General features: G+C 33.9%; 1 protein-coding gene across 5 annotated transcripts in view; it reads left to right on the top strand.

Annotated features, from left to right (window-relative positions):
- LOC117341014 (neural cell adhesion molecule 2-like) overlaps positions 1–20,730 on the top strand; it is a 104,900-nt gene extending 84,170 nt beyond the window's left edge. For 3 of the 5 annotated variants that reach the window (XM_033902810.1, XM_033902809.1, XM_033902811.1), the window contains 5 exons: positions 9,209–9,401; positions 10,208–10,267; positions 13,615–13,683; positions 13,953–14,019; positions 14,825–20,730. In XM_033902810.1, the coding sequence (XP_033758701.1) occupies positions 9,209–9,401; positions 10,208–10,267; positions 13,615–13,683; positions 13,953–14,019; positions 14,825–14,965 (530 nt within the window). In that variant the 3' untranslated portion in view covers positions 14,966–20,730. Of the gene's footprint in view, positions 1–6,061; positions 8,552–9,208; positions 9,402–10,207; positions 10,268–13,614; positions 13,684–13,952; positions 14,020–14,824 lie in introns of those variants that run through there. The other 2 variants (XM_033902812.1, XM_033902814.1) reach the window with 2 other exon arrangements.
- Positions 20,731–21,145: the final 415 nt, after the last annotated feature.

Here is a 21,145-nt window from a genome sequence, read left to right as displayed (position 1 = left end):
GCCAAAGTTGGCTGATCATTAGCTAATTGTTTATCTCAAGGATTTAGTTTAGTTATTGGTTTGTGAGAAGCTTTTGATCAATATAGATTATAGCTAATTCCATCAATTATCACCACCCTATGGGCCACCAAAAACTGTGTACATTACGTTGTTGTAATGTGGAAAACCATTTTAGATACTTTCCATCTTTTGTACATTAACAGAAACATGTTTTTGATAAATACATGTAAGTTTCAGAAGGTAGCCACTGTATCTGGCAATTCTGTCAATATATAAATACAACCACCTCTATAGATCAAGGTCAAGACCATATATGTTTATGAACTCTGTTGATCCTGGTCACGACAATAGAATGACCCATTGTGGTAATTCATGAGTTGATCGGTAATTATTAAGTTGATTTTGAGAGTTTTGTTGCTGATAGTTGATAGAACTCGTGTGTGTTTACAGGTTTGTGTGAAGCTAATGGATGTAAATATGTTCCGATGAATGTCAGTTGTGTATGATTTATGAAGCTATTTGAACACTCCTGAAGATCAGTTATTTTTGTTATGTTAAAATATGTATTTGTGTAGCTATTTTGTTATCTTGCTGCTCTATTAGTGCTTATATCCATGATTGACATATTGGTGCAAACTAAAAAGTTTCTTTCGCAGATATAACAGAAATATCTAACTGCAAACGTGATCAAGTGGAATCAGGTTTTTCAAGCAGCTATGTAACCAAAATTGATAAATCTGGCCACGTTGAATGAAATATGATTTGAAACCAATTTTTTTCTGACCCTGAAAACTATCATAATTGTCAGCCACCCTGCTAAAATTGGGGACTGCTGAATTTGGACATCATTCATAAATCATCAAAATCATTACTAAAACATTATTACACGTATTTTTGAGAATTCAATAGGTCCAGTGTAACTCAATGTTTTGATTTAAGATAGTGTTGTATTCAGAGGAAGTCTAAATGTACCTTATCTAGGCTTGTAGAATTTTGATCAAGCGCCATTCCCCACATGTTCAGTATCAAGAATCTGGCAAGTTTGCCATATTATTATAATTAATTATTTTTCTTTGTTTTCATGGTAAATACTCAAATGTGATTGGTCGAAAAATTCTTTTCATTCTTCTATGAAAGAAATTCCGAGAATGGCGCGAAAAATGTGATGTCACAATATGACAATTGACGTTGCGTATTGATTTGAGAAAAAGAATCCCATTTAAAACCAGTAAAATTGTACATAAAACATGTTTTAAATTAGAAAATCATTTTCAAAAATTAATTATAAGCGTTGATGTCAATTATTTTTTAGTTTCATCGGGGTATGAAACAAATTTTGTTTGCAAAACTTCTGTAAGAATACGCTACGCGGATTCATACAGTTTGCAAACAAAATTTGTTTCATACCCCGATGAAACTAAAAAAAATGACATCAATGCTTAAATAAACATCTTGAGCATACTTGGAGTATACGTTTTCTCTTTTAAGCAGGTAACCTGTCGTACATTCGTATGGTGAAGATATTGGGATGAAAGCATGTGTTTTATGATTATATAATATCTATGTAATACATGTTAGACTTTTAAACCTATGCATCCGTCAATGTGTTTGTGTGTGAGAGACTTGTCATCTGAAAGTGCTTGCTTAGCTAGTAACTCACTGTAGTTAAAGAGTGATGAACCAATGCTCTGTATTGAACACAATATAACTATTGCATAAATAGTGTTATTTTTGCAACCTGGAATGGTTGTGTTCTTAGGTCTAGGTCAGCTACCAGAACTGTTATCTGGGTGTTATATCCCAATTTTAGAGCAATGCTGTAACAGTGCATTTTCTGAATGTATCGAACACCTCTTCTGTCTTAGGTTCTATTCCAAGAAACAAGGCGATTTAAAGACGGGAATTTCCCGTTCTGGACCTTCGATGTGAAAAAAAAATCATTTCAGAGATTGTAAAGAACAAAACATTTTAAAATCTTTGAGATACCGGGTCGTCTTTGGAAATCTCTCTTAGGCTCATTGGTGAAAACAATGACCACTTCCATTGGTAAAGAATGTCGCTAATTGCTAAAAGAGGTCTTGTTTTAATGACGAGTTAATGCTTTACGTATGCAGTATATCTGGACTTCATTACAAGCATCTGTTTATCAGGTGTAAATTACAGTTCTACTTTACGTAATCTGTTTATAATCATTAACATAGAGACAGTCATAACGACCAATTTCATTACGTGTTTAGCTTAATTGTGTGCAAGGGTTATCAGGTTAGATGATTGTATTACTTAAGATTTTTATGGTGTTTGATTTACTAAAGATAAACAAGAAATCCTATGATTAATTTAATGAATGATTTTGTTAGGTATTCTAACATAAGGACCAGAGTCCAAATTAATACCAATTATTCATGTACATTATGAACACCATACATCACGCATCACAACAATGTCAAAACAGTATTAAATTATACACGCACGGATTAACCAATAAATCAGACCATAGTTATCAATATATCCATAAGCAGATTTATTAGAACCATATTAGACCTATATACGCACTCGTATTGCATCTGTTTTCATATAGCGCCCTCTACATCCGAGGACATTCTTGTGTAGCGTATATCGTCATGTCTGGTAGCATAGTATACAGTCCCAATATATAACAGTCGTTTGATAATTGGCTATTGCATTGAACAAAATCTCCAGAACTAGTGGAATTAGTGACATATCTCGAATAAATATTCCAGTCAGGGAGTTCCTAAAATTATATGTGAAACATTGGAGCAACCTTAGTTATAAAGGTCACAATTATGCTTTATTCCTGCCGAGTATCAAAAGTCAGAACCCTTCAGTGAAAGTCAGTGCTTTCCGTAAACCATATCGAATGCCAATCAAATGGTATCGTACAGTAACGGACAGTATTCACTACACGTCAGAGGTCTCCGAGACATTTGATCTTCCTGATAAATTATCGCAATCTCGAATGAATGTATTCACATATCGGAGGAATCGTCCGGGCACATCCAAACATGCTTCCCACAGGTCAGACATATGACTGAAAACATCCAAAAATACAGCCCAATAGGTAAAATTACACCCAACAGGTAAAAAATAAAGACATAGAACATCAAAAATACACAGGTAAAATAAACTACAAATAACATTCAAAAATGCATACTACAGGTACAATTTACAACTGAAATCATTCAACAATAGACTGCACAGGTAAAATTAACTACAGAAAACATTCAAAAATACACACTACAGGTAAAATTAACGATAGAAAACATCCAAAAATTCACACTACAGGTAAAATTAACGATAGAAAATATCCAAAAATACTCACTACAGGTAAAATTAACGATAGAAAATATCCAAAAATTCACACTACAGGTAAAATTAACGATAGAATATATCCAAAAATACACACTACAGGTAAAATTAACGATAGAAAATATCCAAAAATTCACACTACAGGTAAAATTAACGATAGAAAATATCCAAAAATACTCACTACAGGTAAAATTAACGATAGAAAATATCCAAAGATACACACTAAAGGACAAATTAACAACAGAAACTATCCAAAATCTATCCCACGGTCTAGGTTAATACCAGAAACTCCAAATAGTACATTGCACATGAGAAACGCACAAAAGAACTCCCACAGTCGGATATCACAAGAAACGTCTAATATTACTTCTATTTTCTATGCGTCATATTTGATCACATAGAAGGTCAGTTATTATTTCCTGTGCTTCAGATATTTATCTGACGTCCCGACACTCCACAGTGTCAAACCTTTATCTGATACGTCATTATGTCATTGTATCTATGCGTCTGCCTGTTGGTATGACGTTGAAATGAGAGGCAATACATACCTCCATTTTTTTGTCACCAATATACCTTATATTACAAGGACGTCATTCTTCACGTACAAAGTGGCTGATGTCATGTTGTGGTGAAATATCAAAGTATAAAGAGACTTCAATGTTCATTCATATTACTGACGATTTGCTTCAGATGTGTTCGATTATAATTGCTCTTTGTTCTTCAATGTTCGTTCTGTTTCAATAAAATGTCTCTTATAACACAAAACCTGTCTTTTGTTTTACTGTCAAGACATTATCCTGTATGATTAATACATTTCCCTCTACCTTGAGGATGTGACAGAATTCTCCAACCCGAGGGGTAATGCTCCTGAATGTCTAAAACGAGGCCCTCTGCCTCGGATTATACAACCTGGAATATCACCCCTACAGGTTGCTGTTTCTCTTGTAACGTCCGAATGGAAAGGGGTGATTATTTCTCTCCCATCAGACCACAGGTCATAGCCTCGTCTTTCAATACATCCAATATGATTATATATTGGATGTATTGACAGACGGGACTAGGACCTGTGATCATACTATTTTACTTCTCGCCATGGTGCCTTTGTATTGTTGCACTTCGTGCTATCTGTCATATCCTAGGGGTTGACAGAAACCTCACACTCTAGAGGTGACAAATGGGAAACAAATCTGTAAACGATGGAGTAAATGTTCCCATCAATATGCATGTACATTTTGTATAGTGGATATTTGAACATTGATAGAGCAACTTTAGTACAGTAAAAACATACACTATTGACTGCAGTATATGGCCTGTAAAGCTCATCATCTTGCAACATTTCCCAAATCAGGAATGTTTTGCTGACATCTACAAAGCTACAGGTGACAGGAAACAATACCCATATGCGAAATTGTATTTAAAGTAAAATTATATTCGTTCTTATACAATTTCTAACAAATAGGGACGGAAAAAAGTTATTGTCACAAGTGGGGATGATTAGGTTTGGACTCGCAAAGTGTGGACAGTATACATTGTACGCTTAGGGATTTTGTTTTCTGTCGTGGAACGGAAGCTAGCTGATGGTGTAATGCAAAAATGTTATTACAATATAAATACCAGACCTTCTGCATCTAATTTGACATCAAAAGTTAGTCACTTATAACATGACATCATTTCACTTATAACATGTGACATCATTCTGATGTGAGAAATGATGACATACAACGACTAAAGAATACTGACTGATAAATTAATTGACGAACAAACCGATACCTAATGAACGAAATAGACAACAAACCCAACGATGAATGTCTCTGGGCTTGCACTAATTGGTACCGAGATGGTAGTTTGGGTTTGTGGAGACAGTTTTCCTACCATCATGTGACGAGAGACCAGGAGCATTTGCAAATTTTGTAAATGTCACATGACAAGGAGACATCAGGTACTTGTTGGCCTCTAATTTCCTGTTAACAAGTATTACAGGCGATTCGTTGGGGCAATATTTTCTGTTTTAGTAATGTCATGGATTGAAAGAAATATTCTGAGGATTAAGTTTGAATTCAGAAAAAATGTTTTTTGTTTTGTTTTTGTCATCAAAACCATTTCATACGTATAATTATTTTCGTATCTCAATAGTTCGGTGAACAGTTTTTCAGTATTGTATATATACTTTGTATTCAACATTTTGGTCCATTGTCGTGGACGGCACAAACCAGAATATATTGTTTTATCAGCTTTACATTTCACACTTTTCATAAATGCTTTATATCAATCACAGCAACTGTTGTCCATTTATACTTAGTGTAAACGTATCATCACTCTGCTAGCTAAAGTGATGCCATTTGAAACATATAAAGACAAACCTACAGTATACAGATATTTCAAATTAGTTCATATTTTGGTATCCAAAACTGCTTATATTTTGATATGAGAAATATGCATTTTGCATATAATTTGAGGAAAGCGTCAAATATAATTTTCCATTCATATACTATCGTTAGAATTGATAAAACACCCACTTCTGTCGTGTTTACCTGAATGCCCTAAAATTCGTGTTAGAAAATGGTCTTCTACTACATGTATTATTTAATAACTTTCTCTATATTTGTAAATTCTTATCAAAATAAAGAGATTAATGGTATAGCAGGATATGCTTTGCTGTGATTGATTCTGATTTTGTTATTTTTATTTACTTTTGATTTTTGCCAATGACATTTTTTGTCTGTTTTATTATTAGAAGTGCACGTGCATGTTGTAATGACAGAATTCACAGCACGTGTATGTGAAAACACCTTCATTTTATGGTAAGTATACATTACAAACTGCACACTTTTTGTTGTTATATCAATTTTGATATCTCATTACAACGTCTGTTGTTTATCAAGGGATTACAAGTACAACTGAACTTCATAGCAGTGATGATTAGAAAAAACTAATTTGTGTAAAGGAAAATCATAAGAAATACGGTGTCGTGTCTAAAAAAAGCTTATTTTATAACTTATCAAACTTGTTGAAATGTAGTAGACTTGGCGATTAATTAAATTTTATAGTTTTCAATATTGGAATTTCAAGGATTATAGAAAATATTCTGTCCAGTAAATCTACATTATAATTTGATTTTATTCATGTAACATAATTCCTGTTGTTCAGTATAGGTGTCTCGTCCTGTATATGATTGCAGACTGACTGTCGTGAAGTATTGAATTGACAATAGCGTTTCCCGAGTATATTTGTGCATGTTTTCATATTACATTATGATGTAGTTCTTAGATGTAAATCTTGATAACATTTAATGGAGGTTAGTCAAGTTTTATACTAACTTAATGTACAGTGGAATCTTGTTAACCAAGTCTCAAGTTTACCCTTACCCAGATCAGATACTACTTAGTTGTCCATTTTAAGGTAATATGGCAGATATTTGGTCAGTTGTAATGACAAATTAATTATTCAACACAGGGGATTGTTTCCTAGCGAACTACCGTGCTCTCAACATGCAGTCGTGACGTTGTGCATGTTGGTGTACATATTTCACTATAATATAGTTCGTTTCATCAAATCATATAATATACAATACCGAGATTCTTATATCTAGGTAATTATCTGTGTTCAGTGGGGATTTGACTATTGGTTATAAATCTACTGTTAATTCTTAGTAAATACTAAATATGCTGATTTTGGACATTTCCCTGCATGTTTTAATACAGTATATACATGTATCGTAAATGTTGTGAGATAATAGAATCTTGTCGCGGTTAGAATGAGCATGAATATTTTTTGTAATAGCAGTGTATACCATATGTCTTAATTTATTGTGTTTCGAATTTTGTCATCTCGTTAAGGTCTGATATTTATAAATAATCAATGGCTTCCCATTTAATATTCTGATCAATTCTGAATCGTCAAAGATCTTCCAGTTTGAAAAAAGTTTGAAATGAAACATATGTACGGTGTATAATATGACAATAGATTTTATGCAATCGACTTAACGTCATCGAAATATAATGGCTTATCGAAAATGATCTTGTTATTTTATACCAAACATGACAATATTTACATTTTATATGAAAAATTCAGATTTAATGATGATATTGTACAAGAATTAACGAGATGGAGGACAAGATTCGAGACAGTATAATTGTTACTTATATACATTTGATATTTAAATGCACTTTTATTCAGCGTTCATGTTATAAATTTGTTTTGAGATGACAACATGATGACGTCATAACTGTGTCGTTTTGTGAAGGTTTTGTAAGACTGATACATGTTTTGTTTGATCATGATAATCTTGAACAAAGAAGAATACTATTATGTTGATGATATTGACCGCTAATTACACTATTACGTTATAACAGTTAAAGGCACACGATCTGCGATATTTCCTCAAAACAAATGCTATAACTAATATCTATAATTTGTAATGAAATAAAGAGGCGTCTGAAACTCTCTTTTGCCATGAATAATACGCGAGAAATATTTTATGAAAACAATCATCATTATCTCCTTTTTAACGATTATGACATTGTCAAGTATTTTTTGACATTAATTCATTCTCCTTGAGAGTCATTTCCTTAAAGATTGGAGATATGTTTTTCGCGTGAATATCGTAGATTATATGTCGTCAACGTTATAACTTGTTAAGTACATAACGAGCCACCAACATACACTCCAAAACTATGTTCTCATGTTGTCGCAAATAGAGCAAATAGGGCGAAAAATGGACGTCCGTTTTATCTTAAACGTCTCGGTTTGGAACGGCTTGTCTGATGTCTTCTTACCACAGCGTTTCTATCGATATGATCAGCGCGTTTGACATATTCTTGTCAGTTCGAAATTTTATCTGTGTAGGAAATAAACTTTTGTAGTTTGTTGATGGTTCGTTATATGTACCCACGAGATGAACATGTTGATATGTCATTGCATTGCCCCAATGTTAATAAGATACACACAAAAATTCGTATATGTCTATATTCGTTCGTTTAATTAATTGTAAAAAATATATGTTTATGTAAACTATTATTTACTGTATACAAGTATGAACAATCGCTAACATGAACATGTTATTCACGAAATTGATACTTATAGTTGGTTGATGTTTTAATAGTAATGTTTGTTATTTCACAGTGACATTGATTGTGTTTGTTTGTATACCTTTCTAGGTATTTTTGTGGTTTGTAGAACTTTGTGTGAATTAACAGTTTATCACTGAAGAACAGATCACTCCAAATACTGTATGTTATAGAGCGTATATATATATATTAATGATATAATGTAATATATTATTGTCTATACACCACCTTCACAAAACGACCACAAATACTCCTGAATGTTAATCAAGCACTGAATTGTCTGTTAATGTGTCATTCATTGAAAATTCTGCGGTTACTGTAAGCATAATTATTTTAGCGGTTATCTTATTTTGGCGCTTTTTGCGCTGGAAGCATTCCGATAAATTACGATTTTGCCCTAATTGTAGATCATTTACATTGGTTTATATGGCAATCATTGTTGATGCGGTAATTCAGCATTCAACTGATATGTTTTAATTTGTTTTTGCCCTGAAAATTGAGTGCCGTCAAATCAAGTACGTTTACACTATGTTGAGAATTTGACCAAACATTATTTTCAACGTTATCTGTTATAGATATGTTTCTATATCAAATTACCACATTCAGGATATTTGTTGTCTAGTAATACGTTCCATTGGATTAATCATTGTTGCATTTCATTGCTTGGTGATTCAATCAATTAGATATCGTACGTATGAACGTTGAATATATTGATCGTCATCATATCAAATATTTTTCATAACGATTTAAATAAATACATCAAGATATATCAACAAATCGTAATGATTTAACATCTACACTTACCTTTAATGTAGAGGACATCGGTCTTCCTATTGGAATCATCATCCTTATCGTGGTCGTCGTCTTCATCATCCTCTTCGTTATCGTCGACGTAACGTGCTACTTCCGGAATAAGTGTGGGGTCATCATGTGCTTGAAGGAACGTGTAGGTCACGCTGGGTCAGCGGACACGCGCAGTAAGGAACCTATCATGGAATCAGGAGAAAGGTGAGTTGACAATAGTGAAATAAACACCATTATAATTTTACCATGTACAACGGACCTAGTTTTAATTTTAAGTATATTGTTTTCATTTTATAATGGCATATCTAATATTTGTATCACATTTCATTTTATTAATGGATTGTCCGTTAACTTATTACATGCCAATTACCTAATATCAACTTGTTAAGACAAAGAAGTAAATATGACATAGTATTGGGTGCAATCTATTAATACCTCAAACTAGTCTAAACGATCAATAGTTTTATTCCATTTTACCATTACCATATATTCTATATACGCAGTATAGACATATATCCTCGATTAAGATTTTGTTCTTATCCCTGCACACCTTAGACATGTGTACTTTTAACGCCAGTCAAAGCAATGTTGATCTATCGGCTGTATCACCAGTCTTCGAATACTCATGATTATTTAAAACTTCGCCTTTGACCCAATTATCTATCAACTACTAATTTATCTATTCAGTGTTCACTTGATAACTTATAGTATACTTTTTTCAGACTTCTTTTCTTTGATTGAATTTGAGACCTATCTCTCTATAGACCAATCTTAATGTTTCCGTCTTGTTTAAGCCATTCAGACTTCTCAACCTTTTACGGTAGTGTAAGAAGAAAACATCGCATTAGATATAAAAGCAAAGGCTTGATTAAAGCTGCCTTTTTGTGCCCCACTCATCTTGTCATGTCTTACCTGAATACATATGATTGTATTCAGACCTGTGTTTTAACCCAATCCAATGCACGGCCATTTCTGACATATCAGCTCTCATGTTGTTTCTCTTGACGTAGTGAGAAGGGTACTCTACCTATTGGAGGTGTACAGAACAAAGATGGACATCTTGTGGAGGAGTAAGATTGACATTTGACCTCGCATGTTAAGTCATCACTGGCATGTGCATTGCCTGCCTGTCATGAACACTGGCGTTTATTTTTACTTTTTGACTCTTTTGCTATCCGATGTACCCATACTTTATATGCATTTGCTACGGTATAAAAGAAATAAATCAGAAACATATAGACGATATCGTGTGTGCCAAAATGCGGCAGTTTTAAGATCAGTATTGATGAAATGTACGAACGCTGGAGAATTTGGTTGATGATAGTTGACAAAACAGTTTCTATATGAAGATAGAGGATATAGCAGTCTTGCACTATAATATCGATAAGGGTTTAGTTCCTTTTCATTAATTTGCGTCTATTATGTTTATGCTTTTCTTGAACAAGGATCACGTTATCTAATGATGTTTCCCCGAATTAGTTGTATTTTATCATTTTGGTCCTTGTCAGTTAACAGAAGCTGTGTATGTTTCTAGTCACCAATATACAAAAAAGTAAGAGGAAATCCTGAATAGGTTTTATCTATAATCACAAAATATATCTCACTAGAATGTCCTTTTCGCAGTCATGATCTCATTCAGAAATTTTCCGTTGTGTCATATGGATATCAACTTTTGGATGTCTTGCTGTATCCTCTCCGATTTCTCATACAGATAATATGGAATTCCTTCTTGGATTTTACCCTGATTTCCATGTCGGGTATCGCCGATGTTACTATGTCGGTATTCTCTGTTGTTTTTATAAGGGATACTTTGTCTCAAGCTCTGATAAACCTTTTCAGGAGTCTTTTTCAAATTCTATGTCGATATGTCGAACCCTTTTCTTTTCTGTATACGTCAGCATCCTATTGTGTTGAGAATGATGATCAATACATTTTGCAGATTTCCTGCAGGTTTACCATTAAATGTAATAACATTTTGTCCCTGAAAGTTAACCTGCCTCATTACAACTTACAACTCACACCGTCTGTTGTCCCGTGACAATCTTTACAAAAGTTTACAATACTGATTTATCTTAGTCGTATAGAGTAACCACCGATACTAATATCACTGCGTTGAATAAAAAGAACATCTAAAAATAAAAGGACGGATTTTCTAAATATATAGAAATGATAATCATAAGAAGTAAGATGTCATTTTCCTGTTGATGAACTGTAAGAAAAATAGATAATCTCACGTGAGCACGAATATGCAAATGTATCCGTATACATATTTATTTATATACAGATATGTCTTATATACAAATGTATTTATATACAAATGTATTTATAGACTGATGTATTTTATATACAAATGTGTTTTATATTCAAAAGTGTTTATATACTGTAAATATGGTATCGTGTATAAAATGTGGACATCATTTAACATTTTCTCTTCAAATAATGCCTAACCTGGAATTATAATTTGATCCTCTATTCTGTCCTTCAAAAACCGTAAATATCGAAATACCGAGAATGAAAATAAAACTAGTTTTACGAATCTCATATGACATCGAAATGTTAGAGATAACAAGCTGTTACAAATTGAAATGAAATGAAAATATGTAGACTCCATGTCACATTTTGTGACGTCATACTGCCGTGAAATCTAGAAAGTGAAAGCCAAATCCAACCCCGAAAGAGACTATTAAACCTGACTTATAACGCACTTTATGTAATTGGTATTATGACACCTACAGTCATAGTAGGTGTAAATCCGTGATTTAGTTATAGTCAATAAAGCATAGGAATGATTCAACTGACTAACCTGACTTAGAGAGATAACTAGTTTCCGGTATTTGAGGCATGCGTACTCCATCTCAGTTATTCTTTTCGTTTTCAGACAATGTTTGAATATAATCTCTCCAGATTAACACATGCATCGTGCTATCAATCAGTCCTTTCAAAAGTATCAATACTTAAATTTCTATCTGACGCTCTGAATTTCTTTTAAATGTGGTAAATAATACAACCTGATTAATATAATCTCAATTGGAAGCACTTTCAAATAAAGAACCAGTGTCCTTGTTCAAACACTCTAACCGCAAACGTTGTCATCCATGCACCATCAGTACTCTCGTCAAATTTCAGTCAGATCCAAGTATAACCCTCTCACAATCAATAATGTAATTGGGTTCCGGCAAGATTAGGTATGCCCCTCTACCCCAGGAGCTGCAGTAGATACACAGACTCTTTAGTGCATTTATTTGATTATGGTATTGACCGTCCTCATTGGTATACGGTTCCATTCCTCATCCAGTGCTAACGTCAACTGAACGACGCTGATTGGAGGATTCGGCCTACGTCTTGTCCTTCTGTTCAACTCCTCCCAAAAATGTTCCACCGGGTAGAGGTCAGGATCAATCTTAAACTTGACGAGGGTACTAAACGTACATGGTTGACATTTTCACAGACGAAAGAGTGGCTCCCTATCCTTCAATAACACTACTGATACATCTTTTTATTTCCCATAAGCGAGACAATGTCTTATCGCGTTTCTTTTTCCTTTTAGTATACAAAAATAGTACATATGTAGAAATATATAAAACTGAAGCATACAACTGTTTGATCTTACATGATATTCTCAATTATGCAAATCACTTATTACCATGCAGAGCTAACGTAAATAGTCTTTCCGCCATTGTCTCATAATTTCGTTTGACTCGCAAGGGGGACTGGAGTTACTTTTACAGCAGCGACGGCGGCGTCCTTGGCGACATTTCACTTATAGGTTTTGCGTTAAGATTCGTTGCTCAGTTCAACTGTAACCAAACATGTTATATTGTTAGGGCACAAAACGGACAACTCAACACAGCCTTTATTTACGGAATATCATCTAAAATTGATGGTCCAGTGACACCGGAAATTAAGGATGCTTGGAATCTGGACCTTACAGTTTTGTGTTTTATCTAAGGTTTTCATTAAAATGTCAATGCTTTTTTTAACCAAACATATAATGTAGTGACGTTGTAGTGTGGACCTCTCAACACACCCTACAGATTACTTGTATTTTGAAAAACTGATGTTTCTCCAGTTGATTTACAAATCAGTTTATAGCCTACTTATTTGAAATTAATTCTAAAATAAATTAGACGTGTTTCTTCTAAATTTTCCGAAACAGTAATTTTTAGGGTAAAAACGACACACATGCATTTTGAGAATGATTGATTTTGCGAAATTTGATATTTGTTTGCAATAAATGAATATTAACACTTGTTTATATTGTATATAGAGTCCTTCCATACTATCAACTGGAGTTTTTTTATAGTTGTTTTGGGAAAATGGTGAATGTTGGAATTTGCATATGCTATACAGACAATATGGGACAGGCGAGACTGGAAATCATGTGGTCATTATTGATGATTTGTGTTTTACTTAACAGCGAGAAGAAGGTACCTCTGCTTGACTCTGAAGGAGGGGCGAAGGATGAAGTTGAGGAGGAGAACGAAGTGTGAGTATGGCGTACCTTTACCTATATTCGTAAGGCCGACATAAATAAATCCCGTATATATCCTAAATAAAATCCTGAGGATCGGACTTAGCACTATGGACTCGAGCACCTTGTACATTGAGCAGTTTTAATGCCACTACACGCGTTTGCAATACTTCAAATGAATATTATATTCCTTCTTTGGCGATAAACACTTCTACGAGTTATTATGACATTTAAACCAAACACATGTTCTTTTTATGTGTGTTTTTGTTGTTTATTTTCTTCAGAGCTGCTAAGGAGGCTGAGGAGATTGAACCGGAAGACAAACAACCAGATGTTGCCGACACTAAACCGGTGAGATATTTTTCGGCACCCGAGGAGTCCGAGTGATAGCATAAACGCGAGTAAAAATCGGAACTCCTCGGACTGATTACTTGTTATCAAAATGGCTGCACCCACGAAAAACACGTGAGAAAATGGATAGAGTATTTGGGATTAATTCGTTCTGCATTTTTCGGCATAGTCGTATAATTTTCTTTTGGCCCCGGATATGACGCGACAGGTGGCGTTACTGGTCAGGATGAAGTATGTGATTGGTCTGTCAATGTAGCGGTAAATGCAAAATGTAGATATGCACTTAAAAACGGAAAAACGTTTAGGTTGAATGCAAGCTGAATAAGTGGATGTATCTTCAAATAAAACACTATTAAAATGATATTCCTGATTCAAATGCAGTCTTATTATCACCAAAAAATGATTCAAACTGACATTATTGCTGAAACGCATTAGTTCGTTATTTTATTTCACCACTATTTTTACATTATAACCACCTGCATTAAAACTATGCCGTTTATCTTTTTTAAACATATATTTCTTGTCTTATTTGCTGCATCAACTAACAAATAACGTATGCACTCACTCAAAATTCTGATGATACCGACAGTATTGAAATCAATATTTGTTTGGCTGCAGGTTTTGAGAGCAGGATACTTTTCAAATTATTAAACTGGAGCGAATTCATAGATTATTACAACACATATCATCTAAGTATTTCAACAATGATATTCAATATCAGCGGATTAAGCCGAATATTCTATCAATTCGACTTGATATGTATATTTGTACCGTAGTGTATTATGTGGCATTTGTCTTATTGAAGATTGCGGAGGGTGAAGAAGCTAAGGATGAACCCGCCCCGGCACAGGAAGTGGATCCCACTCCACCTCCACAGGTTGCGACCACACCCCCTGCATCTGACGCCCCGGCACAGCTGCCCGTGGCAACCGAACCCAGTGCCTAGTGACGTCAGTGGGGATAAACATGGAGCGGGCAGGGTATAAAAAAATTGGGGTGATTGACAGTATAACTGCTGTGTGTCGGCGGAACTAACATCGTGATATTTCGTCAATGCAGACAGATTGATCAGAAAATAGTGTTGATCAATAACTTTGATTCATTCCATACATACTACTGTGTAATATCAACGGAGTTGTACGGGAAGGGATTATTACAAGTGTTTTAACTTTTGAGGACCTGTTTGAACCATCGCCTTGGCTAGTTGAAACTAATCCCTGTTGCCCTGTAAGGGCGCATATGTGTCCCTGTATTGCTTGTGTGAAATTGTGAGAGAGTTGGGAGCTGAGACGAAAAGTCTTTGGCAAAATGTTCCAAAGAGTATACACCATGACATCAAACTTCCCTGTATGCGACAAAAATCTGTAATATGTTCCGGAAACACTTCTTGTATTCACGACATGAATTTGAGAGCCTTTTTTTTATTACACAGCAGTCATATTACTTGGATCAAACTCTTATCTGTGTTTACAATTTATTTAGAGTTATTAAAAAATTCTCAGGGAAACTCTCGCGTGAACGCTTAGACATTCGTCTCAGCTCCATTTTGATTATATATTTATTTGTACGATTGCCTGTTTGTTCCTCGCCTTATATTATAATCTAGTTATGCCCATGTCTCACAGAGACCAGGAATATCGGGGGCTCCAGCGGATTCAAGGGCGCACTTGATTTGCTGATGCAGGAATACCTCGATCATTATATGCTCAATCGTGTAGGAAAACAACAGGAGCGTCCATTGGATGGCCAGCATCAACCAATCAACTACGCCCTAATCACTTGTATATACATTACTCGGGACCAGAAATACCAACAAAGAAATATGTAATCTTTTTAATATGCAAATGATATGTAGCTATTGCGTGTTGTAAAACACCGGATATACGTCAGCTCTTGTTTATGTGGTCACGTGGTCTATTGAAAGTAACATTTCTGCTCGGTCGTTATGTATAAAACGTCTCCCATATATGTGCACTGTAACGTAAATGTTTTCGTGAGATCCGATTGTGTAGAAATCTGGTAAAATCTATGAATATTCATGAGAATAAATTCCTTATATAGTATATCTGTATGCAGTGTACCGTACGCTGTGCAATAAATTACAATGTATTCAAACTTTTAAAAGAAAATTTGTGAACCGTTTTTAAAAAGAAGAATTTTGTAAATATAGATTATAAAGTGAAGCATCAAGTTGACCTCTACCCTTTGCCCTCCATTGACGTTAACCTTTGACCTCTGAGATGTATTATCACAGGTCATAATGGACTTATCTTTATGCGGGTTGTGTTGATTTTTCTCTGTTACTGTGTACAGAAAAGGTTTCGTAGATACTGTTAAGTTTTTTATCTGTGAGTTATTTGTTATGGCAATCAGATAACACAGACTCTAGTTCAGATTATTTTTCTTTGTTTATTTTATCTATGATTGTTAACGAAAAGTTTAATACCAAAAACTGTTCCAAACTCAGCAGAAATTAATCAATCATCGTTGTTCAATATTTATGTTTGCCGCCTTCCTGTCTTACCTCGAATTCCTTCGTTGATGTCATAATTACGGATATGACGTCACTACGATTCAGATTTATGTAATTCTGCTATGAGCTCATGCTTATTATGTGACGTTATGCTTTTCATGTTATTCAGATTGTATAATGCCATAGTGTGACACCTGTCCTGTTGTCCTATTGTCCTATTGTCCTATTGTCCTATTGTTCAATATTTTCGGTATGTAATAAATTGATCACGTGACACCCCAGGTTAGTGTAAATGTGGGTAAACTCTCCCGTGTATGCTTGAGTAACACCTTATATGTCTAATCTTGTATGGCGCCCCACTTCCATTCCTAACCGTAAACTACAACCTGTTATTTCCAGGATCATAATGAATCCGTGTTGAATTGTATCTATCCTCAGAAATACAATTATCATACTGGGGAAATTATAATGTAAAGGTTACCATATTGTTGCATTTTGTTTTAAGTTCCTCCATATTTTTTACATCGTACAGTGTAAATTATTTGATTTTCCTTTGAGAAAAGAATCATATGATATTAGCATGATAAGGAGAAAAAACACAACTGTTGTAGGACAACGTACGGATCATGAAGGAGACTTTCGACCGAGATAAATATAATTAGACCAGTAGTGGAAACTGACGAGGTTGAAGAATATTTATGATTTCGAAATGCAATTTAGCCGGATAGTATTACTTTTAAGGCGACACAAATCATTTTACTTTTTTAATGGAGAGTGTTGATCACGTGAAGTAACATCTTTTTATTAGAATGTCATTTTGTGCAGTGAAAAGTCATTTTGTCCCAACCTATGAGGGCCATGCTTTCGTTAATAATAAGAATGAACTGTAAAAAAAAGGCATGTAAGTGATATAAGATATCTGCATTCCATTTGTAGAGGACATAATTAGGCTGAGTCATAATTGTACACATGTTTCAGTGACGTCACAATCTTGCACACCTTTCAGTGACGTCACAAGTGTGCACATAATACAGTAACGTCATGCACATGTGTCAAAATTGGATGTTATATTTTGTTCTGTATTCATAGTCATATTATCGGTAATCGTCGGAGGATAAATTATTCATACACTAATACATTTTGTATTCGTTTGAGTGCCATATACTTGTATATTATTCATGCTTGGGTATATTATTATTACCGTATATACGAAACACTGATATGGAATGGAGTACACCCGTACAAACCTCAAATTTCTTTTATGACTTCTTCCTATGGTCAATTATAACAAGCGGAAAGATCTAGAAAATCTTGTACCGTAATATCTTCAAGCTTTTCCTGTATACTAAATAGCTTAAAGATAATCTCTTAAAACTTTTCTCGTATACTAAATAGCTTAAAGATAATCTCTTCAAGCTTTTCTCGTATACTAAATAGCTTAAAGATACTCTCTTCAAGCTTTTCTCGCATATTAAATAGCTTAAAGATAATCTCTTCAAGCTTTTCTCGTATACTAAATAGCTTAAAGATAATCACTTTAAAGCTTTTCCCATATACTAAATAGCTTAAAGATAATCACTTTAAAGCTTTTCCCATATACTAAATAGCTTAAAGATAATCTCTTAAAACTTTTCCTCTATACTGAACAGCTTGGAGATTGGCTCTTAAAACTTTTCCTGTATACTGAACATCTTGAAGATAATCTCTTAATGCTTTTCCCGTATACAAAACAGCTTGAAAATAATCTCTTAAAACTTTTCCTGTATACTAAACAGCTTAAGATAATATCTTTTAAAGCTTTTTTTCCCGTATACTATATAGCTTGACGATAATTTCTAACGGCTTGTCCTGTGTACTAAACTGGGGGAAGACGATCTCTAAAAGCTTGACCCATGAACAGAGGGAAGATATGTAGTATATTAGTTTTTTCTGTACGAACAACAGCGGAAAGGTGGTCTTAAAAACGCCAATTCTTAACAGCGTAACGAGTTCCAACACTATCTGATCTATAAGACTACATAGAAACACCTCTAATGTATTGAATTAGGTCACGAAAAATAAAAAGAATATAACAGGTTCTACTGTACTTGTACTCCATACCCTTATCTGTGTTGATTATGTTTGACTTGCAATCGCTTTCAGTGCCAATATGTGATTCTCACATATATATGCACTCTTATAACCAAATTAATGTTGGGTTATCCCCCTTTGAAACTAATCATTAGTGCACCACTAATTGATTTATAAATACACACACACGCACACATATATATATGCAAATATATGAAGCATTTTCTTCAGAAGCCAGACTTAACAATAAATCCATTAGATTGGAACTTAGAAGCCATAGGCTCACGTCATTATAACGGGTAGCCTTATAACTGGAGATACTGTAGGATAAATAAGGATAGAAGTGCAATATGTATACCCGTGTGCTGCCTTGACTATCTTATCGCCATTCAAACTAATAAATTGCAGAACATCTTTGATTTTTTGAATTTAGACTTTTATAAGTTATCAATGAACAAAATACACAAGAATTGATGACGACAAAGTTGAGTACACAGAAATTGATGACACATTTAGGATGTATACAAAAAATTGTGACACATTTAAAATGTCACAAGGATGGCATTAAAACATTAGTAAGTCTTGACAAATACTCGCCTCCATGTATGGTCATTCTAAAGGGCCAAAGGATATTATATTTACCAAAAAGATATTTCCAAAAATAATCATTAATCTAAATAACTTAATAATCCAATAATTTTTTAGGGGATGTATTATTTCTAAGACCAGTAAATCTATTTTTCTTGGTTATCAATACTCGTAGTTTTGTCGATAGCCATGTACAGACTTTTACCTATTGGCTTAGTGTGTTCGCAGAAATGTCTCATGTTTGAACTCGATAGCTGTGTATATGTCATTTTAATTATTATATAATAATATATACTGATGACTTTTTTTCACATTGTATCATATATACGTACATAAATTTATTAACACATTGTACATATTGAGACTGTGTATATGTTACTTGCTTCCTGTTCAGTCCAAGTTTGTTTGTCTGGGATTTTCCAATTAGTATCGTTAGTTCAATAACGATGTATGATATATCAAATAGATTGGGTTCTTGAGCTGGGGAAAAACATGAAAGGATTTGTTATTTGAAAAGTTTTATCTGTCATGCTTTCGTTTAAATAACTCTATCGTATTCGGATCAGTAAGCTAAGAAATATGTCAGCTGTTGGTGTATGTTAATGCTGCTTTTCTACGGAGTTTGTCAAAGCATTGTTAGCTTTCACTTTTATTACTCAAAAGTTATATAAAGTTTGATCAGAATATCTTCATGTTTCACTGTGTTTTTTTCTGCCTTTAGATTATATGATGTTGACATGTATTCGATCGATGAATTTCCATATATTTTTCACATCTATGATACATTTTGTTTTAGTTTGACTATGAATAAGCTGAGTAGGGTTTGGGCATTTGATGGTACAACTGGTGACATGCATTTTGATTGGTTATCATTACTCTATATGAAATATATTCACCAAATAGTCAGTTATTCAAATATGTTCTGGTGTTATCGATTTTAGATCGTGGGGTTCAGTTTGAATTGTACACTAATTATTAATCAACTAATTGATAAATTAATTGATAGTAATTAACTAATTATCGTCCTTTTACAGGTGATTTATTGTAAGTTTAAACAGTATTCAACAGGCATATTTATATAAGAATATACATTTGTCCATCATGTTTATATTTTTCCTAAATATACCCACAGCCTCATCGTTATTCCATCAAACTTTTTTCTGTATAGACTTTGTGCAATACCGATGTTATGTAAGATAGACAGTTTCATCTATATTATCGGAAAAATGATGATTTTGTCTCGTAACAAAAATTACATACCCTCTGATATTCTCATCAATAACTTATAGGTTTTTAAAAATATTAATATGACATATTTTGATCTTGTTGTTTTCGCAATGACTTAAAATTAGGAAGCAACTTTCCTTATAACAAGGGTAGATACTGTTATTTAGGGTGACAGTTTTTTGTAGTTATTTCCGCTAACATTTGATATTAACGAGATAGAGTGCAGGTTGAGGACCAGGTCCCACAAGTGTATACTATTTTTGATTGTGTGTTGTTCTGTATCTGTTTCGTAAGGCCATGTGTTAGTCAAGCTTATTTTTGGATGTTTATTGTAATAAAATTGATAAAAATAACTTTTTTGGTTTTATTTCTTACCATGGATTTGTCACTTTGTCACCACCCGAAATCTCACATGAGATTTATCTTAACCCAGATTTGACCTAGAATGGCGGGTGACGTCGAAAAGCAGAAACGCTTACTCTTACGGAACACCTGGTCTTGTTGTTCTTGTACTATTGCAGGAGGGGCGCCATACACGTCTTTATCTTTCTCGCGTTTCATTGATTGAATTTGAACTGTGGCTTATTACGTTGGATTTTTTTTGTCCCTTGGTATGAAGTGTGGTGCTGCTGTATCTTTAAAATTGCTCTTTATTTCATTTTATAGCGAAACGGATATTAAAACTATACTAATAAATATCCTTTCCCCGTTGGTGGAGAGAAGACAAATCAAAACCTAAAAGTCGACACAACTAGCGCAGTCAGCTTT

This window comes from Pecten maximus, chromosome 13 (genome assembly GCF_902652985.1).
Source record: "Pecten maximus chromosome 13, xPecMax1.1, whole genome shotgun sequence".
Classification (NCBI taxonomy): domain Eukaryota; kingdom Metazoa; phylum Mollusca; class Bivalvia; order Pectinida; family Pectinidae; genus Pecten; species Pecten maximus.
This window is presented reverse-complemented; position numbering and strand designations above follow the sequence as displayed.